This window comes from Mycteria americana, chromosome 5 (genome assembly GCF_035582795.1).
Source record: "Mycteria americana isolate JAX WOST 10 ecotype Jacksonville Zoo and Gardens chromosome 5, USCA_MyAme_1.0, whole genome shotgun sequence".
NCBI classification, from domain to species: domain Eukaryota; kingdom Metazoa; phylum Chordata; class Aves; order Ciconiiformes; family Ciconiidae; genus Mycteria; species Mycteria americana.
The window spans coordinates 49,145,846-49,160,136 of NC_134369.1; the positions used below are offsets into that span (position 1 = coordinate 49,145,846).

Consider the following 14,291-nt stretch of genomic DNA (forward strand, 5'->3'; position numbering starts at 1 on the left):
GCTGTCCTGGCTTTACTTCAGCAGCACTTGGAACATGTCTAAACAAGCTGGTTGGCTGTGATCCAGGCATCAATGTGTAGCCCCAAATAAGAAAGCTGTATTTTGTTTTTCCCCATCTAGTTCCACCCCAAGGATAGCAACCCTTTGTTACACTGTACTCAAAAGTATACGGTGCCCTGTCACTACAGCCTGGCATAGAGACAGATTCTGATTTACAGCATTCCAGTTTTATTACAGACTCTTGCATTTAGTTCACAGCAAGGGCCTCATTTGTACAAAACCCTGCATCAGTCTGTTATGGACACTACACACTCAACATAAGAATGACTTAGAGAAAAATGCTGGGTTCCTGAATAAAGTGCTCGATCTGTCAAATGAAGTGTTCATAGGCAACCTACCAGAAGCTTGATGAATATACCTATTAAACCTGAAAAATTGTATATACAATTTTACAATTTAATTTGTATTTACAATTTAACAGGTCTTTAACATGGAGAAATAAACCTGCTTCAACAGACAGTACTTTATTCTCATCCAAATGTACCAGTTTCACTTCCCGCTGTGCTTATCAGCACATCGCTTGGACTGCAGTAAAACCTGACCGCCTGGAATTGCAGTCCAGCAACATTTGTGTGCTAAAAGCTCATGTAGATCACCATTGTCCTAGATCAAATTCTCCAATGGGTCCGTTTAAAGTTCATGTTGCTATGTCAAGTGTGCACGTGAGGGATAGAGGAAAGGGGAAAAAAAAACCCACCCCAAGATCTAGATGCAAAGAGAATACTTGAAAGAAGAGGTATTTATTACAAAATTAAATTCCAAGTTTTACCTCATTTTCCATAATTTCCTGTACAAAATACATTTATAGCTCAAGGGAACATTCTGCCATCCACACTGTATGGTGCAGTAATTACACCTTAGTTAGAAGACATTCAGTTCAGGGACAGACACATGCACGCGCGCGCACACACACACACACACACACACACACGCAGCATTAGTAAGAAAGGTTCAGCATATAGGACAGAATTACAAAAGAACCCCTCTCACCACTGCTCCAAACTCTTGCTCAGTCAGGGGCAAGTTCTCCAAGGATGGCTCTAAACAGTGCCTCTTGTGAAACACAATAAACTCACTGGGCAAAGTTTTAGGACCAATTACAAATTCAGCGGGAGTAGCTTCTGTGCTACTAAGTCCCCTATCTCAGTTATTATTTGTGACAATCGTAGCCCTTGACTATGGGGCTATGATTAGTAGCCCCATAGTAGAAGTAAAGAGCATAAGGGAGTTTAAAAAGTAAAGCAACTCACAACCAACTATGCAACCAAGGTCTTAGTACTTTAAAGAAGACAGAGACAATTTTCAGTCCTGACTGCTTGCAGCCCACAGCCCCCCGAAGAGAGCAAGTGTGCTATGGAGGTGGTGTTCTTATCCTCAGCCTTCCTTTCCCAGCAGGAAAGAGCCTTATGATGTTCTAACAGTCCACACATTTTTGCTTTCATGACACACACTTGCCAATGTGTGGGGTCACTTGCTGTAAAGGGGGAGGGGGGGGAGGGGGAATCTTACCTATATTCCCCAGCTGGCGGAGGCACAGGGCACCACTAGGGAGATTTTTGCATTGCCAGCGGGATCCTGAGAGGAGGAAACAGTGTTATAATGGTACTTGTGCGCAGAGTGCCAACCCAGAGGGTAAGTCAAACAAGCACAGCCTCCCAAAGGGAAGCTGCTAAGCGTGGCAATGGAGAATTTCAGGTAAATGCCTGTGTTTGCATGTTGACAGCTGGTTCACTCTCAAGTCCCTTGAAAACGATTCTCAGAGGGATACAGGAGGGACAGGCAGGAACTGTCAAATAACACATTTGTTTACCTTTCCATAACAAGGTTCTGGTTTTGCTCTCAGTGCATGTGACAGGTATTCACCTACTCAGGATACTATGAGGTGTCCTGTCCTACCCCGTGTTCAGGCACCCGTAAGAAATGGGTGCACAGCCTAAAAATTGGAGGAGAAGCAAAGACATATCCTGTACTTTGTGCATACGTGAAGAAGTGGAAGGAAGGAGGGAGAAACAAAAAGGTAGATCCTGTCAATGCCCTTTGCGCATCAACAAGCCCTTCCAATCAAGATGCAAAAAGAAAACTCTCTACAGACAAGAGAGTGGTGGTGGCTCTCCCACCAACAGGGCTGTGAACAATGCTGGTAAGCAGTACATGACACAAAAGTCCTCCACCTGGACCAAGGGCAACCTCGGCACAGGAATCTCCATTCAAATCCTCCTCACAGTCACATCTGTGTCTCACTGCATGAGTAGTCCAGTTCCTGGAAATAGGCCAGTCCCTGCTGCTGGAATAGGTGTGTGCACATTGGTGTCCTGAAGCGACTGTTAACAGAAACCTTTTAAGATGGATAGATTGTCTAGGATGAAGCTAGATGAGCCTAGAGGCCTTCTATCTATCCTCCAAAGACTGAAGAGGTGAAAATAGAGTTTACACATAAAAAAGAATTTGAAGCAGGGAACATGGCAGCCTGCAGCTTTTTGTAATTTGAATCCACAGATACAGTTTGATGAAATACTTTGCCAGTGATAAAAGGAGCCCTGTCAAGCAAAGTTCAAAGAGAGCAGCTGCTCCAGGGAACAGCATCTTCTGGCCTCAGAAAGCACCATTAGCTATTTTCCACATGACTGGGGAAGAGGACTAATAAGCAGTCCTCAAAATGAACCTGAACTCCTTCCACAAGCACAAATGGAAAAACTGAACTGAAGCAGCCCAGTTCCATTCAGAAAGCAAAGAGTGCCCTGCATCCATTGCCTCACATCTGCACCACTCAGATATTTTACGTCAGAGTCACTAAGGGAATCCCAATTATTGTATTTTATTGACCTCACAAAATACCGGTTTACTATTATGTTCCAGCTATGGCCTGACAGGTTTTGTTTTGAGAAACAAACATTGAAGGCCAAATTCTAACTAAAATAATTTTTCTGTATTTTTCTCCTGAAAGAAAACAGAGCAACATCAATTTACACTTACTTGAAAACCCAACCCTTGGAGTCTAGAGGAAATGTCTGCCCTCTAGTCTTCAAATATAGACCTTTCAATAATTTTAACTCCAGATTTAAAAAAAAAAAAAAAATTCAGCTGGAGGTTGCTCCCTCTTGTGGAATAGCTAGATTTTTTTCACTGTATGCCTCCATCCCCTTACCAGCACACAAGGCCTAAGAAATAGATCAAGTGCTCTCAGAGGATTTCTGAAATGGCAGTCCTAAAGAAAAATAAACCTTTGCCTGTATTGAAACAGAAGCTGGGCTTGTGCACAGGAAGGTGGGATAGGAGCATGACATTTGCCACCTTCAGCTGGCCAATCCCCAAACTCAGCCGCCAATCCCCACCAAAAAGAATATTAGCAATAAAGGATAGAGGGACCCTGACCAAGGAACACACTAACTCATCTTCCTCAGGCAGCTCCTACAAAATTGACCCCTCCATAATAACTGAAGTAACCAAGGTTACTAAGTCGATCTTTGCTTTCTCACAGATTTAATTTGATGAATAAAGAGTTAGAAACTGTCATTCCAAAACACTCACAAGTTTCTTAGTTTTCTTTCTTGTTAGTGTTAAGGGCAAGTGTGTGATTGTATGTGCTGGGAAAAACCCTACACTTCAAATCACAGCTTTTATCAGCTCTTCTGGCAAATCCTCCCCATGCCAATGCCACCATTTTTGGGAAAGCTCATATTCAGGATAGCAAGGTATTAAGCTAATAATCTCACCAAGAGTAGAAGATGCTGAATCACATTGCTACAAAGGCAGCACTGCACTGTCTGCCTGCCATGTTGCCAACAGTTAACAATTCACAGCTGCTGTCAGATCAAGCAGGACCTGAAGAAGTTTCCAGCCTTCTCCCTCATCCTTCTTGGCTATATATCACCTCTGTGAATCCCTGGCTCATGCAGGTGGGAGCACTTCCTGCAATAGCAAGTGGAAAAGCATCATCAAACCCAGTAACTAATTAGTGCAATGACTTCTCACCATGTATTACCAGCAGGTGATTAACTCAAAACCTTTAGAATCAAAAGCATAGGTCCATACCATGTGAGTTAGTGTCTATAGGAGTCAACTTCTGGAGAGAGATGTGACACACCAAGCCAGAGCCTTACAATAGCAAGCAGCTGCCTTACTGAACAATGCTATGGATCTCTATTAAAGAGGAATGAAAGCAAGTCTGATTGGAGTCTCAGTCCCCCACACAGAACAACTGTGCTAACAGAGCCCTTCCGTGTTGTAGGAAATACACTAGAATTTAAGGTTTGGTAAGAGAAATGAATGCACAATTTATGTTTAAAGATGGACACACTCACCTGCTGCTCTCCCTGTACCTGTAATTTTGATGCAAGCCTAAGAAGCAGAACAAACACTCTGAAATGAAAGGCTTGAGTTCCTTGAAACATACACAAAACAGTTTTGCAAATATTACTTCTTGAGACAGGAACACAGCTGGGGTCTAAGTGTCATTCATGCTGGATGCTACAAGGTAGCAACCTTGAACTGTGACAAGAAATTGAAATTGGGTGAAGAGTAGGAGACTGAATAAAAGGAACATTTACAGAATAGACCTAACACGGGAGAAAGGCACCTGATAAATAGCATTCCGCTTTCTCGGAAGGGGTGGATTCAACATCCAATGGCTCTAGACACTCAGCAGACAAAGAATTTTTTTTGCCTGGCCTCACATTTTCTTCAATACAGTAATTTGATGATCAGCCATCTATGAGAGGGAACTTGCTGGAATACAGTGCGCTATCTACCGTGGCACTGACAGCCAGTTTTGCCGATGCCACATTCATTAAGATGAAACCTTCCCCCTAAAAGCACAGGTACTGGCACTGGAACAGCTGGGATCAAAACATGAATGACAGCTGTCTAAAATTCCCAAGCTATCATTTCAGTATCTAGTACACCCCCAAGAAGCCGGTCTTCACAGCACACTGGGGCAGAAAATAAATCGCTTGCTATTTCCACTGTAATTTCCTTAGCAGTTTCAGACAGAACTGCAAGGAAGCTACAAAGTGCTGAGCTGGAACGGTCTGGCTCTGAGCGCAGGCCTGCTAGGTGATTGTTATGAATGATTAAAGGTGACCAGAATGCAAGGCAGTATACAGGGATAAACAATCTGCATCTCCTATGCCTGCAGAGGCCCTGGGAGACAGACAAGGCACAGTGGCTCAGGAGATTTCAAGCAGACCCCTTTCAGTCAAATTCTAAAAATTCAGGGTCAGAACAAAAAAACACAGACAGCCAGGGCAGGGTAAAATGGAGGTCTCCAGATACTTACACGAAGCTTTCAAAAACTTCCCCATAAGAAAGGTTGTTAATAATGGTAAAAGTCCTAATGTCTCAGACACTGTCTGGCTCTCAAACTGCAATGATGCTTAGATTACCAGAAGGAAGACGCACACACATGTGAACATGCAGCTACACACAACCTCCAACTTGTACTGGTCTGATTGATGGAATACCACTGCTGTTTGACAGATATATATTGCTCAAAAAATTTGAGATTTAAGCAGTCAGTTGTCCAGGGACACAACCTAAGGATTCAGGACATGAGTCTTTTTAAGAGGACCTTCTCATGGTCATCCTCTGCATCTTCCAATGCAGGCAGTGCAAATAAATGCCAAAGCAACAGGGCTACTATACCCAGAGCTCTCCAGAGAGGGCATTTTACAGTCACATGTCTCCAAAGCACCAGAATCAGCCTGACGTGCAGCAGATCTCATGCTTCTCATCTGCAGTTCCCAGGCTCCCTTTGCTGGCTCTAGAACTCCCAAGAGTCCATCCATCGGAGCCCTGCCATGGGGCTGTTAGGGTCGGAGGCCATGGGTCCTATCATCCCATAGGACAGAGGATGGAAGAGGTAGAAGCTGTGGAAAGAAACCAAATGCCCATCAGGGACTGCACAGTTTTCTGTCTCAAGAGCATTGCAGCAGATTAGTCCATACAGATGTCCTATGGGACCTTTGTTTTTGGGCTGCTCTAAGCTCCACTGGGGACCTTCTAATCTCTGCTGAACACAATATATACATAGTGCACAGTTATGTCACAGGTGGCATTTTCTCTTAGAAAGAAACAGCTTTAGAGAAAAGCCAGCTGAGAAAACCTACAGCAATGAAGAATTTGCCTGTATTTGAGGGATGTGGCACTATCTGACATGGGGACTAGAATGGGGACAAAACCACTGAGCTGTGGGTTTGGAGGAGAATAAAGCATTCACACTGAGTGCTGGGATAAAGGAAAGATTCCCTGCAATGGAAAGATGTTTTATAACACATTACTGGGACACAGATGCTGAATCTGATCAAATTTGAGGTTTTAGGATTGGGCTTGATGATGTCTGACAAGTTCAGCAGAGAAGAAAGGCAGAGACAAAGGCTAAGGATAGTTACCAGGCACTAAAGTTTCCGTTCAGACAGTGACTGTCACACATTCAGGAAAAGTTCAGCTTTCAATACGCACCTGTACATGATGAGCAGAACCAGTGCCAGGAACCCCCCTCCATATACTCTTCTAGCTGTAGTGCTGGGTGACAAGAACCCAGCACAGAACTTCAGTAGTGTGTCCCACGTGATTCCTAAAAGAAGGAAGAGGTAGACATCAGGAACAATGCAGAGGCCAAAGAACAGAGCCGCTATGTTCAGCCATAGTCTGGGCCAACAAAAAGCTCTGTTAACACCAGAAAACCTTGTCAATTTTTAAATTCATTTAACTTGTTAACCTTCAGAACTATAAGGATTGGTTTGTAATCAGCAGAAGGTTCTTTTTTCCCACTCTTCCATTTGAATAAATGCAAAAAAGATCTGGACCCCAGCATGCTTAGTTGGTACAAAATCACAGGAAAAACTACCAAGACTGAATTATAAACAGACATGACAGAAAAGTGGGGGCAGCAAACAAAGGAAAGTAACTTGTATAAAAGCATATGTAAGAACAGTGACAGAGCAGAGAATAGGAATCACGTTTCTAAATTTAAATGCCCTAAGCACTAGACATGACTGCCTCTTCAGGGTAGTAACAAAAAAAGACAATTTGGCACTGCAAGCTGCTTTGTGAAAAACATTTAGAATTAGTCAATGTTTTCAAGCACTTTGCACAAGCAAGCAGAAAATCTATTTAAAAAAAAAAATACTGTTTAGGCTGAAAACATTCCATTTAACAGAATTGTCTTCTCCCGGACTCTAGTATTTACCTGTCAACATGCTGGAAAAAAGCATGGCAGGAAAGTAGTGGTGAAAGTAGAGAACTCGGCCCATCATAAAAAAAGGGAGGTAATGAAGGAGCCAGCCCAGTGTGATCTGCCCTCCACCATGTAGCACAACTCTGGACAGTTCTGGAACACAAATAAACAGACTTCAGCAGAGATAAACTCAACTACAGTTCCTATTTGCAAGCCTTATCACAGTAAGTGAACTTAACAGGAATGATCTCTGCAGGAAGTCATGTACTGGTCGGAAATTGCTCCAAGCCTCTGCAACAATCCTAGCTGCATTCTTTATAAACATACAAACACTTTTCAGGAGAAGAGTTGTCAGAATAAGATATACAAAAAAGCATAAGTCTCAAGGGACTGGCAGGAGGTTGACCATGCTCTATGTTAAGACTAACTTGCAGTTTCTCAGGACGTACATCAGACTAATTATGTCATTCCAGTTTCTGATGTTTTTTATTCTCTCTGCAATAAGACTACAAGCCATCAAGATGATCACTTTGCCAGCCTTTCCTGGAAAGAAATGTTGCCTAGCTTTCAGAGCCTGGGGAAGAGACTGAGAGCTCTGGTGTCTGCCAATAACTTATCATGTAACTGAATAGTTTCACATCACATTTTAGAATTCACTTCCCACAAAGAGATGTACAAAATGAAGCAGCCATTGATGTAAACTGGAATGGTCAAAGTACGACTTATTAGCGTTTGTGAAAAGCTCTACAACCTCGGCATTGGACATAATAAAGGATCACTGCATGTCTTGCATTTGTCATTTGCCTTTCATAACTATCAGGAAACACTTCTCATTTCAAAACACCATGCATACTACATTAGTACAAAGCACAAGCAGAGCTTGGGAGCAGATCATTAATCCAACTAGTCTGTCTCCCTTACAGCCAATACAGGTAGCTCCTTGCAGTATTTTTGTTGAAGAGCTGTCCCGTTTACTATTAAACTATTTGAGATATGAAGCTCCCACTCTTTTCCTTGAGGACATTGCTTGGTAACCAAAGCCCAATGGTTTCCCACCCTTGGTTTCCCACACAAAGTCCTGCCATCCATACATTTTTAAGGTGCCTGCAAAAGGCATTTGTGAAAAGGAAGCCTATAATCAGTAACATATGTGGGGTAAGTATTTCTGCTAGAAAAAACACCTTGGAAGCCTGCAAAGCAGAACAAGCTAAAAACCGTGGGACCAGTAGAACTCTGTATCAGCAAGGTTTTCCTGACATACGTTTTATCACCTTCTCCTACTGATATGTCCAGATCAAATATAGTCTTTCCAACAGATATGGATCTAGTCATTTCTGAGCTGCAGTAATCAATGTAACTGACAGCAGTTGCGGTCAACATTGGTCAACTCTTGAGCAGTCCATTAGCAACTCCCATGCTAGGCTGGGTGATCACCTGCACAGCAGAGCTGGCATGCAAGCTACTGACTAATCCAAGCACTTGTCTCCTGCAAGAAAACAAGGCAGCAAAAGCCTACTGAGACTCATATCTTTGGATCACTTTAAGATGCCAGCTTATACCCAGTCCAGCTCTGCACTCTCCAGCAAAGGAGCAGTAAGACTTTTGAGGAGCCACTGATCACATCTCCTGCCTGTGAGTCACTTCCAGAGCTCTGCTCCTTGGCTAAGTAGGTGTCTCAGGGCCCTTGCTGACTTGAGGATTTCTGATCAAGTCTTACAGGCTTAGGAAATTTGGCAATTCATCAGGAATGGTCTGCCATGAAAAAAGTGAGATTTATTCAGAGTGATTACTTCTAGTATGGAACCCTTTGTTAAGTCACATCATTCAGTGCTACGCTTTAAAAGCACTATACAGCTTAGTGTTTTGTACATACAGCTGCCTTGAGTGTATTTTGTTCAACCCCCAAGGTTTTAATACAATATAAAAAATGATTTTTTTAATAGAGGAGTCCCAAGATGAGGTTTCCTATATTAGGAAACCAGGATGTTATAATAGGGATTCTATAGTGCAGGAGGGATAGGAAGACTGACCTCACCTTTGAGTTCAGATGTCAGTTGGACACCTCTCTTCAGGGTCACTGCAGTGGAAACTGCTATCAGAAGATATAACCCAAGAGTGACCAGATTTAGCCACCAAATCACCTACATAGGAAGAAAAGAAATATTTGGGACTTTAGGCTGGGCATAGGAATGTGCATGTGAGAGGAATTGAAAAGCTACATGCAAGCATAAGAGTTCAATGAAAGAGACAGTCCAAAAGGAGGAGGATGAGGAAGAGAATCATTGTCACTGGCAGAAGCAAGAGTAAGCTAAAATTTGCTAAAGACATTGGATTGGAACCTCCCACTCTAACTTACCGGGTTTCCCAGCAAATAAACCCGATAATCAGTCTCGTTGATACCAGAAAAACGCAGGCCCTGAGGAAACAGACCAGAAGGGAGTAAAATAGGTTTGCGTCAATCCAGTTTGTATTTTGCACAGTGTCAAAGGTGAGACAAATTCCCATCCATGCAGCTCAGGTGCTACAAAATAAAGCTGACAATATCTTCAATGCAATTAAGAGGTGCTATGCTTCAAGAAGCACAGCAAAAGCACTTGAAAACAGAAAGGAAGGTGGATTGACCAATATACCTGGTAGTTGATGGGCCAGTGCCAAGGTTTGGATGTAACTTCATTGTCCTTTGGTTTGAGGCCACTGTTTCCCTACAGATAAGTCAAGATAAAATTTAAATGAGCAGGCAGTTATGCTGCAAAGCCTGCCCAGAAACGTCTGGGTACACAAACATACATGAATACTCTTCCTGAGTAAAGGCTGTTTTCTGACTACATAAACACATCATCTTCTGGAGATGGCCACAATGAGGACAATGAATGTTTTACTATTACTGTGCAAGTGAGAATGTTCTTTGTGTACCATTAGAGGCAGTATTCTCTCATTTCTCTTCTCCAGCTTTTCTGTCACTGAGGATACATGTTGCATAAGCAAGATCTTTGTTCATTAAGAGACTACTTCAACAGGTTTCCCTCCACTCTGAAATAAAAGCCTCAGAAAGATTATTTCCATGGAAACTCATGCAGGTGCTTCCTTACCTGAGACAGCATTATCACTGGTTACCATGGAAATGCTTAGCATTAATAATAATTTGCTTGACTACCTTGTTTCTTTTAAGAATCTGAGAAGAGCTTTACAAACAGTAGCAAATAAAACCTTAGACTCCTCTCTCAAAATAGTAACTTCTCATTCTTCAGACGAAGGATTGAGGAACTGGAAGCAGAAGGTCTGTGGCCAAAAGCACAAAGAACAATCATGGGGAAAGACTGCAAGAGTAGTCCACCTCGAAAATATTAAATCCAGCTCTTTTTTTTTTATATTCAGGGATAAATAGGGAAGAGGAAAGCAGAAAACACAGCACCTCTATGAACTTTTTTTAAAAGTAGAAGTTGTCCATTTTCAAGCCAAACATTTATTGTTCTCCTAAGTGTCTGTTAAGCTAATTTTCCTGACTCTGACCACAGTAATATCCTCCTGCCTCCCAAATAAAAATTTAACTCCAAAACCTTCCAGTAGGGCAGGGAAAATTTCCAACTATCCTTTACAGAACTGAATTTCAGCAGTGGAGGGATTACATAATTAGGCTGTAGCTAGATCACACCAACAGCAGAGACAGGCATCAAGCCCAAGGCTTCCAAACTTCTGGAAGATTTAGCTGCAAGACCACCCCTTTTTCTAAGTATAAATTCAGGTAGGTTGCTGGGGCATGTAAATTCTGCCCTAGCTTGCAGCCATCACCCAGACATCTCAGAAAATGCTATTTCTTTTTAATGCAAGAGAAAGGAGGAAGAAAATTATAATCTAGAATTAATGATATCCTACCCGGATCATAACCATGTGGGATTCTAGCAGAATTTCTGCAAAAGAGGGCTTCAAAACATCCAGGCTGATATTGGGCACTTCAGAAAAAGAGAGAAAAATAGATTAGAAGTCTGTATGGTTTACTTTTCTTTGCCTCTTTCATAATAAACTAAACACTCTCCTCCTGTGACAAATCTGCTTCTAGCACCTCTTTTAATTCCCTACACAATTCATTCATATTCTAAACACAGAGGCTTGCAGTCAAAAGCATCCCCCAGTGAATTTCACAACTGATGTACTACTAGATTTCCTCCTTTACTTCCAGGACCAAGAGAAATAGATAAGTCCATGAAATAAACAGATTTGTATTTCTAGCTGAAATTAGAGACATATTGTTCATAGGCTGCTGTTTATCTGTAAATGAGCCACAAGTGTGGGAATATAAAATGCATTACAACAGAAGAGGAAATTCTACCAAGTCAACAGCCCAGGATTCCTCTCTTTTGGTTTGCATACAGTTGCTCTGAAAGGATGAAGAACACTCATTTTTTTAATAACTCAGAACTCAGCCCAAGTCATCTGCAATTCATGGGATGAAAATTGTATTGAATAATTCAGGCCAAATGAGGCTGTGACACATATCTAACTCCTGGATGAGGCTGCAAGGCCCATCTGTCACTATTGGCAAAGTTAGTTCTCTGTCACACTTCTATTCATTTCTTGATGGTACTGCAAAGTCATTATTTAGCATGCCCCCGGTAAGAGAAGGAAAAAAATACCCCAGAAGAGGGTGGATCCTAGCTTTTTAAAAAAATCATTAAAGTATATATGACATACTCATATCTATGACAATTCCCAATTAAACCAATGATGTTAAAAATAACAGCCTGTACTGCAGTGCCTATAAAACTTCACACTTTTGTTACTCATTAAGATCTCAAAATCCTTAAAAAAGTCTTTATACTTCCACTACGCTTGAAGCATTATCACCAGCTTACAGTACAAACAGTGAAGCAGAAAAAGGCTAAGCATCTCTGAACAACTGGCCCAAGTTCAGCAAGTTCACACTTGAGTTGGGAAAGGACACACAGATTCCAAACACTGAATGCCAGTTCTTGCCATCTGATAGCTCATTCCTTCCTTTAACAGCAAGTCAAGATGCAATCTCAAAGGCAAAAGAAATAAATGACTTACACTTAGGGTTAATATGATCTTCAAAGTTCCAGAGGGAATTGGGAGTCTCCTTCAGGTATGGTGTGCAGGTGACTTCCACTTGTTCCCAACCCCTGAGGAACAGCAGAACAGTTAGCCACCATCCCACAAAAGATCACTCAATATTTCCAGTTCATGTCTGATTTTTTCTCTATTTAGCTTTATACTTCTCCATACTACCATATGGTACTACCATACCACTCAATCCCAGCAGCTGCATTCTTACACACTCTTACATGCTCTAAGCATCCTGTAGAAACCAAACAGATTTGCAAGGCAGCAACATCAAAATTCTACTGCATATTTGAACCACATTTCTAACTTTGGGTATCTAAACTAAAAAACCTAGGTCCATACATAAGCAGTGGGATTTTTGAAGATGATGCACACTGACAACAGAAACTACTTCAAGTCAACCCTTACAGTCTCTCCAGAAGAAAATCACCATCGTTAATTTAAGTCAATCCATGCCTACAGCAACTGTATTACGGAAACAAAAGAACGACTTTAGAGGATCCCACCAACTGTTCATTTAGTCTGTCACCCTATTTCTAGCAGGTCACATCAAACACTTTGGGAGAAAGTGCATCAAACCCTGCAGTAATGTGACAGATTAATAAGGAATTTTCTATCAGTCACCACTTAGCAGACTTAATTCCAGTAATTAATTCCATTAATTAATCACCACTTAATTCTCTGAAGGACAGTGATTACTCCCCTTTAAATTCCTAAAAAAAAAAAAAAAAAAAATCCAATATACTCTAACCATCCTTATTTGCAGTTAACAAGTATTTTTTCCCCCTCAGCTCTTAATGTCATCAATATTTTATGGCAATAACTTCCATTCACAGGGTGTTTGTGTTAGGGGGAAAAAAAATATATATACCCCCTTTCTTGAACACTGTTGACAGAGGCAGTGATTCATTTTTTTTTAAAAACCAATCACATTATTTACCCATGAGCCCACTTTTACTGGTAAAGTCTAAATGGCACTTTCATTCCTGACCAGGCAGTCACCAGAGGTATCTGCCTGCGCTCACTGTGATTCAGCATCCACAGGATTCCTTAGAAGCCCTTTTCACCATAACACAGTGAAGGGAAACCTAAGCTAGCAGTAACGGAGGCTGCTTTGGAAACAGAAGCAACATGACTGCACAGTCTGCTGCTTCAGGATCCATGTTAGCATCCCACACAGTACAGCTTCGCAGATACAGCAGCTTGTTTGGTATTCGTTTGGATGTCTCTGCATATACCTCATTTTAATGATGAAGATATATAATCCAAGGACATATTAAATCATGACCCCTGCTAATAGCAGCTTGTTACCGTTGCCCTTGCTTCAGATGCTGCATGCAAAAACGGCAGAATGTCTTCCAACCACAAAAGAAATTAATAACAATAAAAAGAAATTTGGAGGATTATGGTACAGAACAGCATGAACTGCCCCAGTGTCTAGCAATTTTTGTGAATCCCAAGGATAAAATGGGCCTTAAAGAACAGGTCTGTCATCCGCTCCTGGACTTACCAGATGACAAGATCTACGCCCATGCCACTCTTGGATCTCTTAGTAAGGGATATTATTTTTCAGAGCTGTATACCTTCACTGGAACAGACTGCATAACCCTAACCCAGATCTTCCCCTCTGGTTATATTTTTAGTACCTGCTAGTTACTTTTTTATTATTTTAAAGATAAAGAAATGGAGGAAATGTGGTTATTGCTTAGTTTAAAAGTACCATTGAGCAAAGAAACGTGTCAGCTCAAGGCCTTGCAGGGGTGGAGGGGGATTACAAGCTATTTACCATTTTGGCAGGGTCTTTCCAGAAGAGCCCAATATACACCCTGTGGTCACATGGGTTAGCCGGACCTGACTCCGTAGGACTTTGATGAGCTTCCCAGTCTTTCTGCCCACCACTTCAATCCGCCAGAAATCATTGGAGTCTCCTGTTCCATTCTATCATGCAAACATACCATAGGAGAGGGAAAAAAAAAAA

General features: G+C 41.7%; 1 protein-coding gene across 6 annotated transcripts in view; it reads right to left on the minus strand.

Moving 5' to 3' along the window:
• Positions 1–800: 800 nt before the first annotated feature.
• Positions 801–14,291, minus strand: part of POMT2 (protein O-mannosyltransferase 2) — a 30,127-nt gene continuing 16,636 nt past the window's right edge. Inside the window, exons 13-22 of one of the 6 annotated variants that reach the window (XR_012775946.1) lie at positions 14,100–14,251; positions 12,281–12,372; positions 11,108–11,184; positions 9,865–9,936; positions 9,591–9,650; positions 9,270–9,375; positions 7,247–7,387; positions 6,517–6,631; positions 5,701–5,924; positions 801–1,635 (exon numbers count right to left, since the gene is read on the minus strand). Coding sequence is in view for 3 of the 6 variants with exons in the window: in XM_075503325.1 (XP_075359440.1) it covers positions 5,819–5,924; positions 6,517–6,631; positions 7,247–7,387; positions 9,270–9,375; positions 9,591–9,650; positions 9,865–9,936; positions 11,108–11,184; positions 12,281–12,372; positions 14,100–14,251 (921 nt within the window). In the remaining 3 variants the exon portion in view is untranslated. Of the gene's footprint in view, positions 1,636–3,213; positions 5,925–6,516; positions 6,632–7,246; positions 7,388–9,264; positions 9,376–9,590; positions 9,651–9,864; positions 9,937–11,107; positions 11,185–12,280; positions 12,373–14,099; positions 14,252–14,291 lie in introns of those variants that run through there. The other 5 variants (XR_012775945.1, XM_075503327.1, XM_075503325.1 and 2 more) reach the window with 5 other exon arrangements.